General features: G+C 40.7%; 2 protein-coding genes across 6 annotated transcripts in view; one reads left to right on the plus strand and one right to left on the minus strand.

Moving 5' to 3' along the window:
- Positions 1-157: 157 nt before the first annotated feature.
- On the plus strand, positions 158-2,032 carry LOC108064382 (gamma-interferon-inducible lysosomal thiol reductase). 2 transcript variants are annotated; one of them, XM_017151884.3, is made up of 4 exons: positions 158-308; positions 1,243-1,533; positions 1,603-1,740; positions 1,848-2,026. In XM_017151884.3, exons 1-4 carry the CDS (start codon positions 183-185, stop codon positions 1,956-1,958), a joined length of 666 nt encoding a protein of 221 aa, XP_017007373.1. In that variant the 5' UTR covers positions 158-182; the 3' UTR covers positions 1,959-2,026. The 2 variants fall into 2 exon arrangements, with proteins under 2 accessions (XP_017007373.1, XP_017007374.2); XM_017151885.3 differs by lacking the exon at positions 158-308 and adding an exon at positions 828-950 and having other exon boundaries at positions 1,848-2,032.
- A 122-nt stretch (positions 2,033-2,154) lies between these two features.
- LOC108064370 (uncharacterized) overlaps positions 2,155-17,717 on the minus strand; it is a 35,834-nt gene continuing 20,271 nt past the window's right edge. For 2 of the 4 annotated variants that reach the window (XM_070216077.1, XM_017151867.3), the window contains 3 exons: positions 4,639-5,569; positions 4,278-4,582; positions 2,155-3,986 (listed from right to left, as the gene is read on the minus strand). In XM_070216077.1, coding sequence (XP_070072178.1) covers positions 2,517-3,986; positions 4,278-4,582; positions 4,639-5,506 — 2,643 coding nt within the window. In that variant the 5' untranslated portion in view covers positions 5,507-5,569 and the 3' untranslated portion in view covers positions 2,155-2,516. Of the gene's footprint in view, positions 3,987-4,277; positions 4,583-4,638; positions 5,570-6,524; positions 6,619-17,717 lie in introns of those variants that run through there. The other 2 variants (XM_070216076.1, XM_070216078.1) reach the window with 2 other exon arrangements.

The following is a 17,717-nucleotide window of genomic DNA, read 5'->3' on the forward strand; positions in this document are numbered from 1 at the left end:
CTTAAAAAAACATAAAAATAGGTTTATACATGGAAATAATAGTATTTATATTCATAATGTACAAACTTCTGTTTTTAATAACCATTACATTACAATTTTAACGGTTCCGTGACAGAGCCCCGCTAATTTAATACAATTTTAAACGGAAAGTTCAGTTCCTTGTTGTTATCTTTACTATAAACATGAACAGACTTACTGTGAATTTAATCTTAACTTTTGTGGTGTCCTTTGTAATATGGCAGACCTTTACGTATCATTCGATTCTAGAAAAAATATGCGGCGAAATTAGACAACAGCTCAAGAAACAGGTGAGGTGTACCCTAATTAATTTTAGTTTTTTCATATCGCTTAAGATGTTATTTTAAAAAATCAAAAGGGTTTAGTTGTCTTTTAAAGAGGGCGTAATCGTTGAATAGTTTAAAATATTTATATATAAAAATGTTGAATAGTTTATTAACCTTCAAAATAGGTCAACAGTGATCTTCGTCCCTAATATTTGTAGTTAGCTTATGGTGTGAATTTCTATATGTGGATCCGTGAATTGTCTGCGATTTTTTGTTAACAATATACGCTGAGTCAAAAAAACCGGCTTACCTGCGAGAACACCGAAGAGAGGTGGTAAAACAGCTCTCCTCCTTTCCACTGCTGTGCTGGCCGAAATTAAGCACCGAATGTGACAAAACGGCGCTCAGTTGTTGAACTAAAATCGAATCCGACGGTCGCATAAACTTGGGCTTGGCATTCGCGAAGGCAAGCCATCGGACGAACAAACACCTTCATTCTCGCACCCCGTCGAAGGCCAATCGATTTGCGTACACAAAGCTCAAAGTGCTGGCCAGAAGATGCTCAAGTTAGCCACTGCCTTAAGCCTCCTTCTCCTGATCCTGTCCTTTGGCTGGGCAGAGCTCGAGGATGAGCATGAGTCCAGGGAAAAGCGGCAGTCGAACAAGGTTTAATCTTTTTTGGCGCTTATTTTAACAGATAATTCATATTATTCATAATTTATAAGAACATTTATAAAGCCAGTTATTTTAATTAAATGGTTTTCAGATTGTTTTATAGTTTAGCATTTAAGCCGAACTCTCTACTTTCATTATGTAAATTTCTTTTAATCACCTTGATTGTAAAAATAAATACTAATAATATCTGCATTTTTTATGAGATCCATTTATAATTTAATTTTAATCAGATTCTTAACGGATGATTATATATATCTTTATTTATTTTGAACTTTTCTTCCAGCTCCACGTAACGCTGCTCTACGAGTCCTTGTGTCCGGACAGCAGAAACTTCATGCACCAGCTGGGACCCGTTTACGAGGAGTTCCAGGACTACCTTGACATCTTACTAGTGCCCTTTGGCAAATCCCAGTCGGAGCGGAATGGAGCCATCTTCCACTGCCAGCACGGACCGGCCGAGTGCAAGGGCAATCGCCTCCAGAGTTGCGTCATCAACAGCACCGGAAACCAGGCGGCCCAGGTGAAATTCGTGGTTTGCCAGATGCTGGCTCCGGATTACTCCCGCATCGATCAGGTAAGCGATGTTTGCCCAATCAATTGACGGGTATGGCAGCCATATAACGAATGCAAATCCCATCCGCAGTGTGCCAATGAGGCGGGCCTGCTCACCGATGTTGTCCACTGCCTGTCCAGCGAGACGGGCACCAAATTGCAGCTGCAGGCGGAGCTGGTGACCAAACAGTACAGCCCGAGCTTCATTCCCACCATCGTCTACAATGGCGTAAGTTCCCGCGATCGATCGGCCAGCAGCCGTAATCGAATGCACTTAACTGGTTTTCATTTTCGTATTCGTATTTTGTATTTTGTATTTATTTCCACTTGCAACAGGTCTTCGATCAGCAGCTGCAGGACCATTCGCTGCGCGATTTCCGCGGCACGGTTTGCTATTTGTTGCGTCAACAAAACTTGCTGCCCAGCAGCAGCACAATCTGCCAGTAGATCTGCTAAATGTTCAATGTAACTGCCTCAAGTTTGGAATGAAATTAAAATTCAGAAACTGGTTTCTTCGACCGAACAAGAATGTCTTTTGGCTGGGCGAGAGGAATTGAATACACATGTGAAACAAAAAGGTCACAGAGAAAAACCTTAACAAAATTCTACTAAATAGGAGATTTCATTTATAAATTGCAACACACACCTTTCAGATAATAATTTATATTGGTACGTAAGATACAGTTCATCAATTACAATCGTGTAGATATATATAGTACATGCAGTGCTTAGGGCGTCTAGTTTATTTACAAGGGCGTACATTATAAATTCATTATTTTTGGATTGGGGGGCACAGTGTGATATGATGGGAAATGGGGGAATATCGTTAGGTTTTCCTCTCGATGAACCAACAACAAATGACTTATTATCTACGTACTAATGGCTAACCTACAACTAGGATTTCAATTTCTTGCACTTTGTGTTTGCGTTTGCTGTGTTCGCTGACGGGTGTGCAGAAATAACAATTTGTAGACGGCTGTTTCCGTTGTGATTAAAGCGTTTTCCTCAGACGGCGGTGCCCGGTGCCTTGCCAGCGGCTTGTCCGCCCACCGAAGCGCCGGTGAGCGAGCGACGTGGAGCCGGCTTTGGTGGAATCTGTGGCTTTACGGTCGCAATCTTGGCCAGAGTTACGCTGGCCTCGCTGATGAGCGGCTGCTGACCCGGTCGCTCCTTCTCCTGGAACTCCACATAGCCGCTCTCGTCGCTGTCGGAGCCCTCATCCGGATGCTCCCTGCTCTCCTGCTTGTCTAGCTCGAGTTCATCGCTGCCGGAATTGCTGCGCTTCAGCGTGATGCTGCTGGAGCTGCTGTAGTTCGTGGCATCGCCGCCGCTGTTGTTGCGCAGCTGCTGCTCCAGTCTTTGGTAGATCATCATCTGCTCCAGCACCTGCGCCTGTTCCAGCTCCAAATCCGGCGATCGATCTAGCTGGCTGGGCTCGTTTTCCCGCTTGCCGTTGAATTCCTCGTGATTGGCATTCGTGACTGTGCTGGCCGTCTCGCAGCCGCTCGATATGGATCCCTCGTCGCTGTCCGGACTGGCCAGACCCTGTTGGTTGGATCCCCCGCCCGCCGCCGCCGCCGAAGTGCTGGCCGTCGTCGAGCTCGACGCATTCGAGGAGATCGATGACTGCGCCTGGTGGCGGTACTTGAGGCTCGCCTGATCGCCCACCCTCATCTTCCGCATCGAACTGCGGTGCAGCATGGTCAGCATGGCCGCATGCCGGAAGTAATGGTCGTCCGCATCGTCCAGGAAGTCCTCCTCTCCGTCGCTGCAGACGCCACTGCGACGGGCGGCGGGCACCTCGTGATCCTCGGCATTGTAATCCGCCTCCGGATCGGCGCTGGGATCGCTGTTGATCGTGGGCAGCAGGCTCAGCGGCTCGCCGTCCTCCTCCTCCTTCAGATCGCTGAGGCTCACCATGCTCTGGCTGCTGTTCTTGTGGAGCTGCATATCGAAGTAGGGCAACAGCTCGTTGCTCAGAGTCGTGTCGAACTTCAGCAGCTTCTCAAAGTCATCCGAATCGGAGCCATCGTTGGCTGGACTGCTCACAGAAGCCATCTTCTTGGCCTTCTCCTCCTGGGGCAGCTCCTTGGCCATGTGCGAACTGCAGCAGGGCGAGGAGGACTGAATCTTGCCCGTTCGCCGAATCGAGTGACCGCGACGACAACGGCGCCTGCCCAAAGTCATCGCCGGATAGAGGGAGTCCTTCTGACAGCAGGGCATCATCTCCGGCTCATTGGTGTCCTCGATCTCGTCGCCCTCCTCCTCGCCAATGGCCTCCTCGATGGCCATCAGCTTGGGCGCCGACTTGGAGCGCTCCAGCGGCGGTCGGTAGTTGTTGCCGCCAACACTCAGCATGATCTTGCGGCGCGGCAAGCTCGGGTTGTCGTAGACGGCGTTGGCCAAACTCAAGCGAGCGTTTTGCTTAAGAATTTTCTCACGCTTAAATTCCCGCAAAGCGCTGTCCAGGTTTTCCTGGGGGAGTAAAAATCAACATATTAGAAATTGTTTAAATTAAATAATAATATACCAGAAAAGAATCCATGAGAGTGGGAATGAGAATCAAGCACAGAAAGCAATAAATATGCCTTTAAGAGATTGCACACCAAAGCAAGAAAAAAATCCCTTGATAAAAATAAAGTGTTTGTCATGGTTATTCCCCCGTTTTTAACTTGAAATACGGAAGCACTTGAAGATAATCTGGTTAAGTAGGAGTTCTTAGGTACATTTCATTCTCTCAGGACTCGAATCAATAGCTCAACTCACCCTCAGGGTATCGCAAATGTCCTGGGCAATCTTCTCCTTGCTGCAGAGCACCGCATGGCAGCGGAGCTCGTGCTTCAGCTTCCTGCCCTCGTGGCGATAGATCCAGCAGAAGACCCGCGGATAGTTCTTCGGTGCGCAGCAGTAGGTGATCCTATGCGCCCAGTACTCCGTAAGGCCGTGCTGCCGGGTGGTGGCCTTCAGCCCGGAGGCACACACCTTCAGTCGCATGATCACGTCCGGCTTGGAGTGCTGGGTGTAGTTACGCCACAGGGTGTTCAGCTGCTTTTCCACACAACCCTCACCTGCTAAAGTTGCAGAACATTAGTATGGTTTTTATTAAGAAATAAATAGATAGACTCACCCTTGGCCCAGCCGGTTAGGACATTCCCCAGGTAGGACACCTTGAACTCCGGATCCGGTGTGCTGATATCCACGCTGTGCGTGCGCCTCCAGAGTTTTCCCAAGCTCCTCGTTAACGTGCGAATGGCCTTGGAGCTGAGTTGATCGTGCTGAACGTCATGACCGCCAGTGCGACCCACATGCTCTTGCCGGCTGCCGTAGAGCAGATCCCGCGAATCCGTGGTTAGGGTTATGACATTCGTCACCCTCACCGTGTCATCCTCGCCGGCCACATCGCCATCCTCCTTGGACACCCGCTTGAAACGCTCCAGATAGGGACCCCCTCGACCACGCCTCCCGCTGTACGTGTTGAACTTGCCGCCCTCCGAACCGCCGGACGAGGCCAGACGCTTCTGCTCCTGCTTCTCGAACTTCTTGGCATTGTACGTGTTGCCCAGCAACCTGGCCAAGCTGTTGCTCTTCACGAACTTGTGCTGTCGCGGCGGTGTTCCAATGGGCACCGGCGGCAGGGGAGCAGCAGGAGATGAGGCATTATCCTTCTCCTGGCTATCTTGTGACTTGCTCTGACTCAGCTTCTTGCTGCTGCTGCTGCTGCCGAAATGAAAGAGGGTGCGACGCTCCTTGGCCTTTTTCAGGGTGTTGCTGTTTGGTTCGTTGTTTGGTGTTGCTGTTGTTGCTGCTGATGTTGCTGCTGCTGGTGTTGCTGCTGCCGCTGCTGTTGCTTTGGTGTTTATCACCGCTTGACTCACGCCAACTAAATCCTCATAATCGTTGTTATTGTTGTGCGTGGTCTTTATAAAGTCAACCTCATCACAACCCTCGGAATGATGCTCCATTGGGGATTTGGTGTTGCTGTTGCTGGCTGCCATTCTGGTTGGTGTTGCTGATGTAACCAATCAATATCCCTCGGTTAAGAGCATGTTACAGAAGATCTGCAGAGGAAAAAGGAGATAAGTCAATATAATTAGCATTAATCAATTAGGAAATACAAAAAAGGCAGAAATTGGACACTTTAAAACTTAATCACTTAATAATTCCTTTTGGGGAACCACATTTGGCAATATTAGCAAGTAACTGAATTAGCACTTAAATAAAAAACAAATCAACAGGGGAAAATTACTTAATTTTCATTTTTGTAATAAGTGTGATGCAATAAACAAAATAAATTTTAATATTTTGAATGATTCAAATGCCTCATATCTGTGGTTTTACTCATTTATTTATTTAAAATGACTCTTTAATATTGTTTTACAAATTCTGTACAAAACCCTAAAAAATGTTTTATGCTTCGAAATTAACACACTTTTATGAATGAATGTTAGGGATCTAAATTTGACATTAAAGCCACACTTTCTCCCATCATCGGGCACAATTTACCACAAATTCACAGCCGATTTCGAGTGTATTTTTCCGCAACTGCGGCCAAAAAGTGTCAACTGACTAATAAATTACCCATGATTAACACTCAGCCACAGCTGTAAAATGTTTTTTCCTTTCTGTATCGCGTTTTTTTCGCACAGCTTACAGTATGCAAATGTTTACGGTATTATAATTACTATTTTTTCTAGTTTTTTGCACTGTTTTTCTGTTTTTCTGTTGGAAAATGCCACACGGCGTTTGCCTTTGTGCATTTAACATTTTCACATTATTTAGATAGCGAATTGTTTGCTAAAAAGCCAGTTAAAGATGCAACTATCAAGAGTCATTAAGTGCGGAATATTAAATGCCAGAAAAGCACTTAGACGGCGCAATTATATTATTACCTGGCTATATTTAGTCGCCGGTGAGTAGCGTAATTAAAACACAATAAAGTTGGGCAAACACCTCTGTTTCGACGGAACTAAACCCTCGCGAAGGTCCAATTTTGCAGCCTAATCACTCACGTACCTGGCCGATCGGCGATTAAAAGTCTAGGTAACTAGTAACCAGCTAAACACCTCCAAGATCCATCACTTTCGAGTTGGTCTAATCGCGTCGAGCTGCTTTAACCAACTGCAGGCGCGTTCTACCCATAGGTTATCTAATCGCGTTTGCTATTTTGCGGTTCTGATTTTTATGACCAACTATAAAGCTGCAGACAGTCGTGCTCGTGATTTAGAAATATAAATATTAAGCTGTTCTGCGGAATGGAATTTATGGTAATTTACGGCCACCAAGTGGCAAGCAATTGCCAGGCGCAGCGAATTCATAGGAAGTCGATTTGAAATATGTCTGTATGACCAACATCGCGATATGGATACCAGCTAAGCAAACTGTGGCCCAGCCTCTCGGCCTCGGACAAAAGGCAATTGGTCAGGTCTATGGCCATATCATTAGACGTTTTTCTATGCAATGACCTTGGCTGTCTGCAGGTGTCTTTGGGGAGTCGATAAAGTCGCTGGCTTTCACTTTTCCGCTTCTTCGACTCGGACGGACGCCCCTTTATGTTTTGTTCGTTTGGTAATGGTAATGCAAATGTCAACCCAAGAGCCATTCATGGATGCCAAACGAATGTGAGAAAGCCCAGTAGTCTCAACCATCCACCATCCACCCGCTACCATCTCAAGCGATCCCTTGGGGCAATGACATGGGCAACTCCATCGTCATTCGTTTTCTCCGCCTTGTAAAGAAAGCGCGCTGAATTTGTATGAAAGGGTAAACAGAGAAATATTTAAAAATAAAAAACTAAATAATTGTTTTGTACCGGCCCTGCCCTGCCCCACCCATTATCATTTATGCTTCTCCCTCCACTTTTGAATGGTCTTTCCCCTTTGTCCATAATTGCAAGCCTCGTATTGTGCGTGAGCGCGCATTTTAAACACCTCGCAACAAACTCACATTAAATGAAATACGAAAATTAAATACAACAAAAAATCATACCATAGCTATAAGAAAAAAATACGACAAAAAAGTAATGCAAAAAGCGTAATGAGGAAGTGTTTGCCATGTGGACAGTTTCGGTTTGGTGTGCAAAATGTTAATATCCCACCACGGACACCAGGAGCGGTTTGCAGACCCTCGAGGGGGAAGGCCTTTCGATGAGGGAGAAATTTAACAACTTCCTCTATAAGCGATGTGATTAGTGGCGAAGAACTTTTTGTCTGCTCAATAAATATTTAATGACATGAAAGTGACACTGTAATTTGCTGCCATCATTAATTAAAACTTTTACTTAATGCAAACAACACACATTCGCGTGTATTTCTGCTACTCTTCCCTTGGTAACAACATCTGTTGCGTTTTTGATTGATCATCGTATCTTATAATTAGGTAAACGCTTTTAATTTATTTATTTGATATATCTATTTCGGTTTTCAGCCATTTTTTGCTTCGAGTTCTTTTGTCCGGTCTGAATGGAAGACAATGTCTGGGAGAGAAACTGCCCAGTCATTTATCAAAATGTATTTTTAAGCATTTTGAATTCTTTTTTCTTTGGTTTTTGGCTGTTAACAGCTAAATTTGCGTTCGTTTCCCAAACGAGAGCTGGGATCAGTGTTTCCCAGGCTGCTTAAAATGCAAAAGCCACAGAAACAACATCAAAGTTATTTGTTTGGAGACCAAACACTTGAAAGTTCTCAATAGGCCAGGCCGCGGAGTTGTATAGAAAATGCAATTTATTATTGTTAAGAACTCAACGGGACGGGGGACCGCAGAGAGATACAGTGAAGCCTCTTTCAGGTGTATTTATTGTAATCTCAACACACAGAAAATAACTCGTCTCGGTCAAATCGATATGCGCATGGTAAACTTCTGGTTTTGGCCGAAATCTCTCTCTCAATGAGGCGACCTAAATTATGATTACAAATCACTGGTTTTATTTACAGAAGTTCCACTTTAATTGAATACCTTTGCTCGGGGACTCAGGTGCAACGATTGGTGGTTGCTGGCGGCTTGTCTAGCATAAACTGTGTCAACTGCAAGTTTGAAAAGTTGATTCTTATGTTTACTTTAGTGTGGGCCCACTCGCACATAAATATCAATTTAGCCCTGGTCCTCTGTGTGTGGTTTTCAAGCCCCCCTGCTAATCCCCCTCCCCCCTCCAATGTCAGGTTAAATAAATCGTAAATTCAGAATTCGCCGCTGAGATCTTAGGCTCTTGCAGTCTTGGCTCAAGCACACAAGAATGTCTCAAAATAAATACGAAAAAAGTGACTCGCAACTAAATTAAACAGTTTCGCAATTCGTATTCGTCAGTTATTTGTATTCCTTTTTTTTGGGCATGTGTGTCATGTGCGGTTGTCGCCTACCAAATTGCTCGAGGAGATCGGGGCAATTCGGAGGAGTCATATAGAGAGTACGTTGAAGGAAACCTTTCTGACGTCTCTGTACGTGCGAACGCATTGGAATGCATTTAATTAAACAAATGAATAAACCATAATGTATGGCATAAATTTGTATAGAACAGTATTCTCGATAATTGATTGGCAACACACACCTCAGAATGAGACAAAACCGGGTTTAAGCCAGCATCGATATTGTTATTATTCAGTTAGCCGGACGGGGAAGATTAACGAGGGGTAATCACAACTTAAATCTATACGAGAAACGCGGGAAAATCACATTCTTGCAGGTAAATAGAAAAATTAAGATTGCTCGAAAATCAAAAGTGAAAATATGTACACCCAGAAAAAAAAGACCGAAAAAATCTAAGACCGAATTTCTTACATTACTACCGTTTTGTTCTTTTATTTTTTTTAAGACCATATTCTTAAATTGATACCAAAGGGTATTGATTTAAGACCAGTAAATTTAGATTTAAGTTGAACTTATGCACGCGCGCGAAGCACGGTGCGATGGCCCAGTTGGTAAGGCGTCTGCCTCTGATGCGAGAGGACCCCGGTTAAAAAACCGGATAAGTCAAAGTAAGTAAAAAGTTTTTCAAATGTATTTCAATTAATATTTCCTTAATAACTTTAAGAACAAAAATGTATTTAAAAATTTAAGTTGTTAATTTACTAATTAAAAAAAAAAAAAAAGTTGTGTTGTGAGCGGGAATTGAACCTCGTACCCCCAAACACAAAATAATACCAGAATCCAGCACCTTGGCCCCTGGGCCATGGCCTTATTATTTCCTTCCATGGCAGAATGCTTACAGGAGCATTCAAAGAAGTTTATTTTTGTACTAAAAATAAATTTAAATTTAAGTACATTTTGTTCTTAGAGTAAGAACAGCGGTCTTAAAAATCCGTTCTTAAAATAATACCATAAATTCTTATAATGATACCAAACGGTATAAAGCTATTTTTGAGACTCAAACAGACACGTTTTCAGACACAATCAGAACAATTTTTTCCCTGAGTGTAATCTTCTTATCTGTAAATTATTAAGATATTTTGTTATAATTTTAATAATATTCCAAGTGAATCAATTACTAAACATCTGAATGCTAATTAGCTAAGATATAAATATTTATTTCTTTGAGATATTATGTGCCTTGAATTTATCATAAAATATACGGGCTGACAAATGATTTTCTAAGAATTTTTTATTCGCATAATACCAACATTAAAAAAAATCATACAAGCCCATCTATTCGGATTACATATCCCCAGCTCCACAACCTTCCGTCACCAACTTATTTTGGAAACAAATTAAAAATTCAGTTCTCATCCCAAAGCGAAACAAAGGAACAAATGACATTGACTTTTGCTTGCCTTTTCATTTCTTTTCTTCTTTACTGGTGATAAAGAAAAATTCACTTGAATTCGGTATTAAAGCTCAAACATCTTAGCTGGCAATTAATAGTGTAAAAACCCCCACAATTTGCTTTAATTTTGTTTATAGACAGATAATAAAGTAAATTATCCCATAAAAAAGGCAGCAGCAACAATGTGTGCAGAAAGAACAAAAAGTTGGAGAAAAATGATACTGCGTCAGAAAAAAAGATATATATGTTTTAGAGTCGGGCATCAGAAGTTCACAAGATTTACGAGAGTATGTTTCGGTTTAATGGGGTCTACAAATGGGGGAGTCTGCTCCCCCAACTTTAATGGGGGCTCAAAAGTTTAACCAACACAGTATGTTGGGCTACTGCTGCTGTTGCCTTTGTTGTTGGGCTAATTGAGTTGAAGTAGCCGCAGCAGGTTTTTGTTTTACAAATTATATATATTTTTATGCCTGCGTAATTCTCCTCTTTTTTCGCATTTAAATTTCTTGCTCTTTTTGAAAGTGAATGCCTTGACATCATTTTGTTTACATTTTGGATTTTATTTTAGCTCTTTTGTGTTCAATGAAATGAAGTCGAAAACTTTATTAAAAATTCCAAAGTGCACTCCCAAAGTCTTTTTCACAATTCTCATCTATAATTTATTCATATTTGTCTGGCAGAATAAAAAACAGAAAACCTTTTAGCGAGACAAACAATGGAGCTTAAAAAGAATTATCTGCCTAAGACTCCGCAAATATTTATGCATAATAATTATTTAATTAAAGTGCCCCGAGCTCCGAGTTGTGTGTCTTTGGGGTGAAAGTTAAGCTCTTGTGATATTTTTGCTAATTATTGTGGATATTTCTGTGCGTCGTTATCTGGCAAACTGAGGGAAATACGCAGAAGTTCCCATATAAATTTGCCGACTTCGACGGCGGCTTATTGCCAAACATTTGTCGCCAGTCACGACACAATGGGCCATTTGTGGGCGTGCCAAGATGTCTGGGCAAAAAACCCATGTAAATTGTTCGTCACCCCCTCCACTTAAACCTTTTAGTGCACTACAACATAGGCTTGAAAATTTATTAGCGGCCAGAAAAATGCCGTCTAAGCGGGTTAATTGAGCAATAACAAAATGCAAAACATGCTAAACATGCAAAATGATGCCTAATGTGTGTTTTGTATGCGTTTACACAACTGCAACTGCAGCAGCAGAAAATAACAATCGCATGCAGCAAGACCAATAAAACAGCGACCAAACACCATCCAGCATTTCAAAGTTTCCTCTTCCATTGCAAAAATTGCAACAATTCGGTTTGGCAATCGCTGCAGCTTACAAGACCACCTGCTAGCCGAAAAAAAACACAACATTCTCTAAGTTATTGCTCTGCCAGCGGAGATTTAACTAATTACTAATTAATTACTAATACTTAAAAAACGGGGTTCAAGTAAAACATTTTTAAGATGATAAATATTGTGGTAATATGTTAGGTTTTAGTAATAGCAAATTTTATGTTAATTTTTAGAACTCTTAAAAAAATAGTTAAGATTACCAATGATATATAATTTTTTTACAGCTCACTGAGCAATCAATACCAGCCAATTAGGAAATAAGCTTGAAGATCCCCCCAAACAACTGCATTTCAATCTCCACTTATATTTGACCGCTTGACATTTGGCTGGATTGCAGTGGTTATTAATTGACTTTCGAGTTTATTTTGTAGTTTGATTTGATTTTATGCCGGCTTTGTTGCTGGCTTCATTTGCTGTTTTTAATTAAAGTTTTCAATCTTATCTGCCGGCGATAGGTTGTGGGACACGGAGTGTAGTATCCAGAGCCCGGGGCGGTAAAAGTTGGCCAAGGAATTACAATTATCGGCTTATGCCGGACTTATAGACCGAGCGTGTGTGTGAGAAAGCGTTTCTCTGGGGCACCGAAAAGTCATACTTATATATTTTTGGCTTCCTCAACTAATCCAGCGATGGTTAGGCAATGCTTTGGTAAACAAAGTTTACGTATTTCCAAACACGGAACTGCTATTTCAGAGCTTAGTAAGCCGGTCACTCTGGACAAACTCCTTATTATTCAGAGAGAGCCACATCCCGATCGGCCCATCTATTTATTCATTCAAATCATGACGGCGTCTAATGATGAATGCCATAAATAAAAGGCTCAAGAACGCTCGGGCACGATTTCAGCTTTATTTATCACCAAGATGCTAAGCAACGAAATCGAAACAAAAATCGAAAAACAAATTTAAACTAGATAATGCCGAAAAAGAAATGCCAAAACACACACATTTGATTGCTGCCAAAATTAAATTAACAAAATTAAGCGTAATTATCGGATGAAAGGAGCTTCGCAAACGCTGACAATTGATGGCGTTGTGCATCATCGATTAATAATACCTAATACCGATTGAAGACGACGCATCAACAAGTCGAACAGGTAAGGCAACTGGCACAAAAAAAAACTAATTGATTAAGTCGAATTTATTATTCTAACAGAATCCATTAAAAAGTTAACGATTACACGGGACAGGTTGGGCTGGTTATCCTCAGTGGGCAATAAGCAATAAGCGAAAAGTGAAAATTAATCGCCCGCAGAAGAGAATCGCGATGGCAAATATTTACAGTCGGAGGTGCGGAGGTTCGCAATGGAGAAGGGCTCGGAATGGTCAGTTGGGTAAGCAAACAAACAACATTTATCCACAATTAGAGAAGGAATCGCTTTACAATCGGTGATCAAATGGCAAAGGTATGGCGATGGCGTCGCTAGCAAATTGTTTCGGGAACCTGAAGATGACTTCATGTCTGGTTGCCAAAGGGTTAACATCATTACTATTATTGCCATTTTCAACTATGGTAATGTGCCTGACATGTCTGTGAATAATTGAGGATTTAGGTGTGGAATTCTTTCATTTAAAATTCAGAGTTATCTTTCGCACGTAAATATTATCATATTAGCGGAATTAATTTGTTTGGGAAAAGCCTTTGCATTTGGTCACGGGGAAACGAATTAATGTTTTTACAATGCCCTAAAATCCAAATAACCTTTGTTCGATATTTTATTGCCAAAATTGCTGTTAATTTTTATTTGGCCATAAACTGTGATTAGGGAAACTTTCGACAGGCAAAAGTTTTCCTAAACAAAGTGTTCGATAATAAACAATACACTAGATAAATGCTGATTTCATTTAGTAATCTCGATGGCAATTAGAGAGCTTGCTAATAGCACACTCTCTGCTAATAAATTGGCGAAAATAATAGAGTGCGATATGGAAAATTTTTGAACTAGTTACAGGTGTTCTAATAAAAGTGTTTGGTAATAAAAAACAAAAATCTAGTAATATCTAGATAGCTTATAATGATCATAAAATAGTCTTATCAACTTGGAGTCTAATCAATAAATTCAGGAAATGGGAAATAGATCAGTTTATCCAAACAAAAATCAAGTCTCAAACAATAAAGACCTTAAAATAATTAGACAATCAAGCGGTAAATGTGTTATTACAATCTAAATTCAAGATCTAGCTGCGAACTGGCTTTGTGTTTGGTCCAAAGAAACCTGACAAATTCCCCCGAACTTTGTATATTCTTGTAATTTGTTACTTCTCACCAAACTCCAATTGTGTACGATCGTCAAGTACAAATATATGAATTCTCAAAAGGTGTTTTGCGGTGACACCCTTAACAGAGAGACAAGTGTCTGACACCGAAGTGATCGAGGTGATTGTGCAAAATGATAATTTGGCCGGCCAATGCCAATTCTTGTCGGCTATTTACTTGCTGCTTTATCGACGGGCGGCTCGGCCCGTTCGACGTTTTATTCGCGAAAAGGTTTATTTTGTCAAGCAATTAACGGGCATTTGTTGAATTTCGTGTGAAAATTTTCCACTAAAATTCCGGCACAATATTGCTTTTGGCCTGGGCAGTCGAAAGAGCAAGAGTCAAATTCTTGGCCAAGATAAGCGGGCAGGGCTTAGTCATACCCCCAAATTGCAGGCACACATGCAGGGAAAGGCCACTGAGCCACTGAGCCATTAAAAGCTCGGCTTTTGGCCAAGAGAACCGAAGCCGGCCCAGGCCGATATCGCCCATGTCAGTTGCCGTTGACTGGCCATTAGCCAAGGCTGTAGTTTCTGTTGCTGGCTACTTGCAATCGCCTTGCCTGATATTTAGAATCGGCCAACGGCAGCCGAGGCTTTAATGCCCTCTTATGGATTGCGCAGACGCCAAAAAATTGGCCAACAACAAGTTGTTTGGCACTCAAAAAAATAAATATTGACAAGGGGTCTTAGAGATCAATTTAATGTTTTCAATTAAAAAAGAAAGAACAATTTATTTTATTTTAGTTAACTAAATAAAAGTAAATTTTAGACATGGTATATTAAATTAATGTTTTAAAATTTAAATCCAAAATGATCTAACTTTTTCTTCAGTGCTCGGGTAAATTAGTTGGCCCGGGTCTTGTCGGACTTTTCAGTTTTCTGAAAAAGTTTTTCCCGCTCCATGTCTGGCTGGTGGTGTACTTGTTACGTGAGAAAATTTTTGTGGAAAAAACTTGCATTTTGTTTGGTTGTATTTTAATTTTTTATTTTTGCTCGCCAAGCAGCTGCCTAAAAATGTAGCATTTGAGGCTTTTTGTTTGGACTGTGGTATCAGGCTGGCCGGGCTAATAAATGCATTCATCTGGCAAACCGCAGGTTGACCATGTGACCGGGTTAGGAAGAAACCTTGGTTCGAGGGAAGGGTTCTACGGATCTGTGCTTTGTGATTGGGGCAGCTGATTGATGACCAAGGTAAGATAAAACGCGAAGAATCTTGAAAAAATGCCAACGATATACCACACACAAATTTGTAAAGTTCCAAAAAAGTCCTTATAACGAAGTAAAAGTATAATTATGAATTTATTTCAAGGAATCATCTTTAGCTTAGGTTTTTTTGATTAATTTAAGTATTTATAAAAAAAACCGAAATTCCATATATTCTGAGTTTATTTTTCAACATTTGTATTTTGGTGCGCTTTGTCATTACTCAAATAATTTAAATGCATCGCACAAAAATAAACGTAGATATTTTGCATTGTAATTGGCGCAAAATTGTTTTTTGTATACCTCGCCTGCTCTTCTCTTGGACCTGAATTGAATTTCAATTAACGTTCAAATTGCTTACAAATTCCACTTGCCATTCCAATTTCAATAACGAAAAATAATAAATAAGTAAGCTCAACCAAAATAATTCGAACTCAATGCAAGCAATTGCGCATGAAATTAATTCGAAGGAAAAATTGCCAAATTCCGAAAGCAATTCGGAAAGCAACAAAAAAGTTTCATAAAATGTATGGCACAATGGAAACGAATTAAATTAAAATTAAGTGACTTGCTTTTGATTTATGCGTTGATAATGCGACTTTTGGCACTACGCTAAAACACAAATCAGTCCATTTCATTGATGGAGGCTAATGGATTAAGTAAAGCGAGATAATACTATGCAAATTTGGTCGAAAGGTTCAGACGTTCTGTCAATAGTAAGTTCTTTTAGGACCTGTAAATAAGGCTTTATGTTAATTATTGGAAACTAATTACATTAATCACTAAGGTAAATATTTATTGACGATACTGGAATAAGACTACTTTCATCAACACCTCAAAATTAAATATTTGTAATACATAGAGTGGGCCAGTTCCAAATTTGTTGGTAACTGAAAACTGAACTTGAAACTGATCATGAAAAATACCGATAGGTAATTCCGGAGAATAAATTATTGTTTCCCGTTTGACCCGTGGGATATACTTATTTAATAAGCGTTTTTAAACCACCATTGCACGATTACCTGATTAGATATTTAGTTTGAAGCAAGTCTAAAGTCAGTCAAGAGTAATAATCCGTCACTTTGAAACCACGTCAGAACCCTTTTCATTTTACAAGTGCGCAGTTTCCCCTAGAAATGGAAAAATCACCATTCGAAGGCAAATTAAACTCACGGCTTACCATGTAAAAATAGAAACATTATAAGCCAAAGTAAGAATTAAGTAATGCGATAAAAATAAATGACATGACAAAGGTTATTGATAAAATGGATTTTCGACTTGTTTTTGCCATTTTTATTTAAGATTTTATATTTAGAGACCCCGTTCCGGTTATTAAACAGCGTAAACGGAGCTCCGTGACAAGCGATTTGCCGTAGTTGTAATTGCATCGAATGCGATTTCGAGGCACACAAACCCAGTCTAATGCACACGCAACTTTTGCGGCGAAATATGTGAGTAGGGTGGCATCTTCCGTGTTTGGCTAAATGCAATTTGAGGTATTCCGAAGTTGCCTCACTCGTTTGGCTAAGTAATTGTGCAGCCAGCGCAACGATCGAAAGCCAACCCCGCAAAATGTGGGCAACTTAAAAAAAATGGCAATAAATTATATTGAAGAGTAAATAGTGAGGGGTATTCAAATTAACAAACAGTGAATTTACGAGGCCTATAAAGTAAACAAAACCAATTTATATGACAGTCCTCAGAACAAAATTATAAAATATTGAAAAGAAATAATGAAATTATATCAGAATTAAATTATCAACTCCTTAAAACTGGGGAATATTACTATAAAAAACGGGTTTCTAAAAAACTTAAAATGAGCTAAAATACCAAAATAGATGCAAATAAAATCTAAGCCACCACATGAACGGGGTTTTTAAATTAATTTAAATGCCACCTTTATTTCTTAGAAACGTTTGCAAACTGTGTTTTCTTTGTATCTGGGAAATTCCGGTCTTCCCTTGTCGTGTCCAAGATTCATAAATAATTTATTAGCCTCGCTTCATTTGCGGCTTCTGCACATTCTCATTCTCAAATTAATTATTACGAATTAACACAGAACTTAAGAAGCACGCGTCGGATAAAAAATTAAGAGAAAAAAGCGCAGGAATAGCAGATAAATAAATGAACTTATCACCTAAGGCACTTTTTGCCATTTTGTGGTTTGGCTAGTTTGTTGTCCAGATCAAACGAATCGCGTAGATTGGGGATAAAGAAATGTTTTTCGGTTCTGTTTGTTTTTTTTTTTGCTGACGCACATTTCACGAAAAATTATAGAAGCCCGCCTCCCTTCTTCCCCTTGGCCATGCCATAATTATCAAAGATTTTGTTGGTTAATGAATTTATAATGGTTTTATTTTTATCTTGTTGGCGAATCCAGACAGGTCTGGCTCTAAGCTGGTCCGGCCAATCGTTTTGGCCGTTTTCTTTGCTTTTGGCATGTGCCAAAACAATTTGCCACCTGCTGTCTGAACTTGAGCTCGTTTTCTTCTCGTATCGCATTTACTTTTACTGCAAGAATTTTTGTGCGTCCAGCTGGAGGGGGAAAAACTCTCACTGTGCCCAAAAACGAGGGCCTGACATGTCAGGCGATGATGTGTCAAATGTCTATCCAAATGGCTACGTGCCGCGGCCAGGTGA

This window comes from Drosophila takahashii, chromosome 3R, assembly GCF_030179915.1.
Source record: "Drosophila takahashii strain IR98-3 E-12201 chromosome 3R, DtakHiC1v2, whole genome shotgun sequence".
NCBI lineage: Eukaryota > Metazoa > Arthropoda > Insecta > Diptera > Drosophilidae > Drosophila > Drosophila takahashii.

What these genes read in the sequence shown, in the direction of transcription:
- LOC108064382 (XM_017151884.3), top strand. Translation starts at nt 183, where the DNA reads ATGAACAGACTTACTGTGAATTTAATCTTAACTTTTGTGGTGTCCTTT. An exon ending in ATTACTCCCGCATCGATCAG is followed by an intron (nt 1,534 to 1,602) that starts GTAAGCGATGTT and finishes TCCCATCCGCAG; the next exon opens with TGTGCCAATGAGGCGGGCCT. An exon ending in CCACCATCGTCTACAATGGC is followed by an intron (nt 1,741 to 1,847) that starts GTAAGTTCCCGC and finishes CACTTGCAACAG; the next exon opens with GTCTTCGATCAGCAGCTGCA.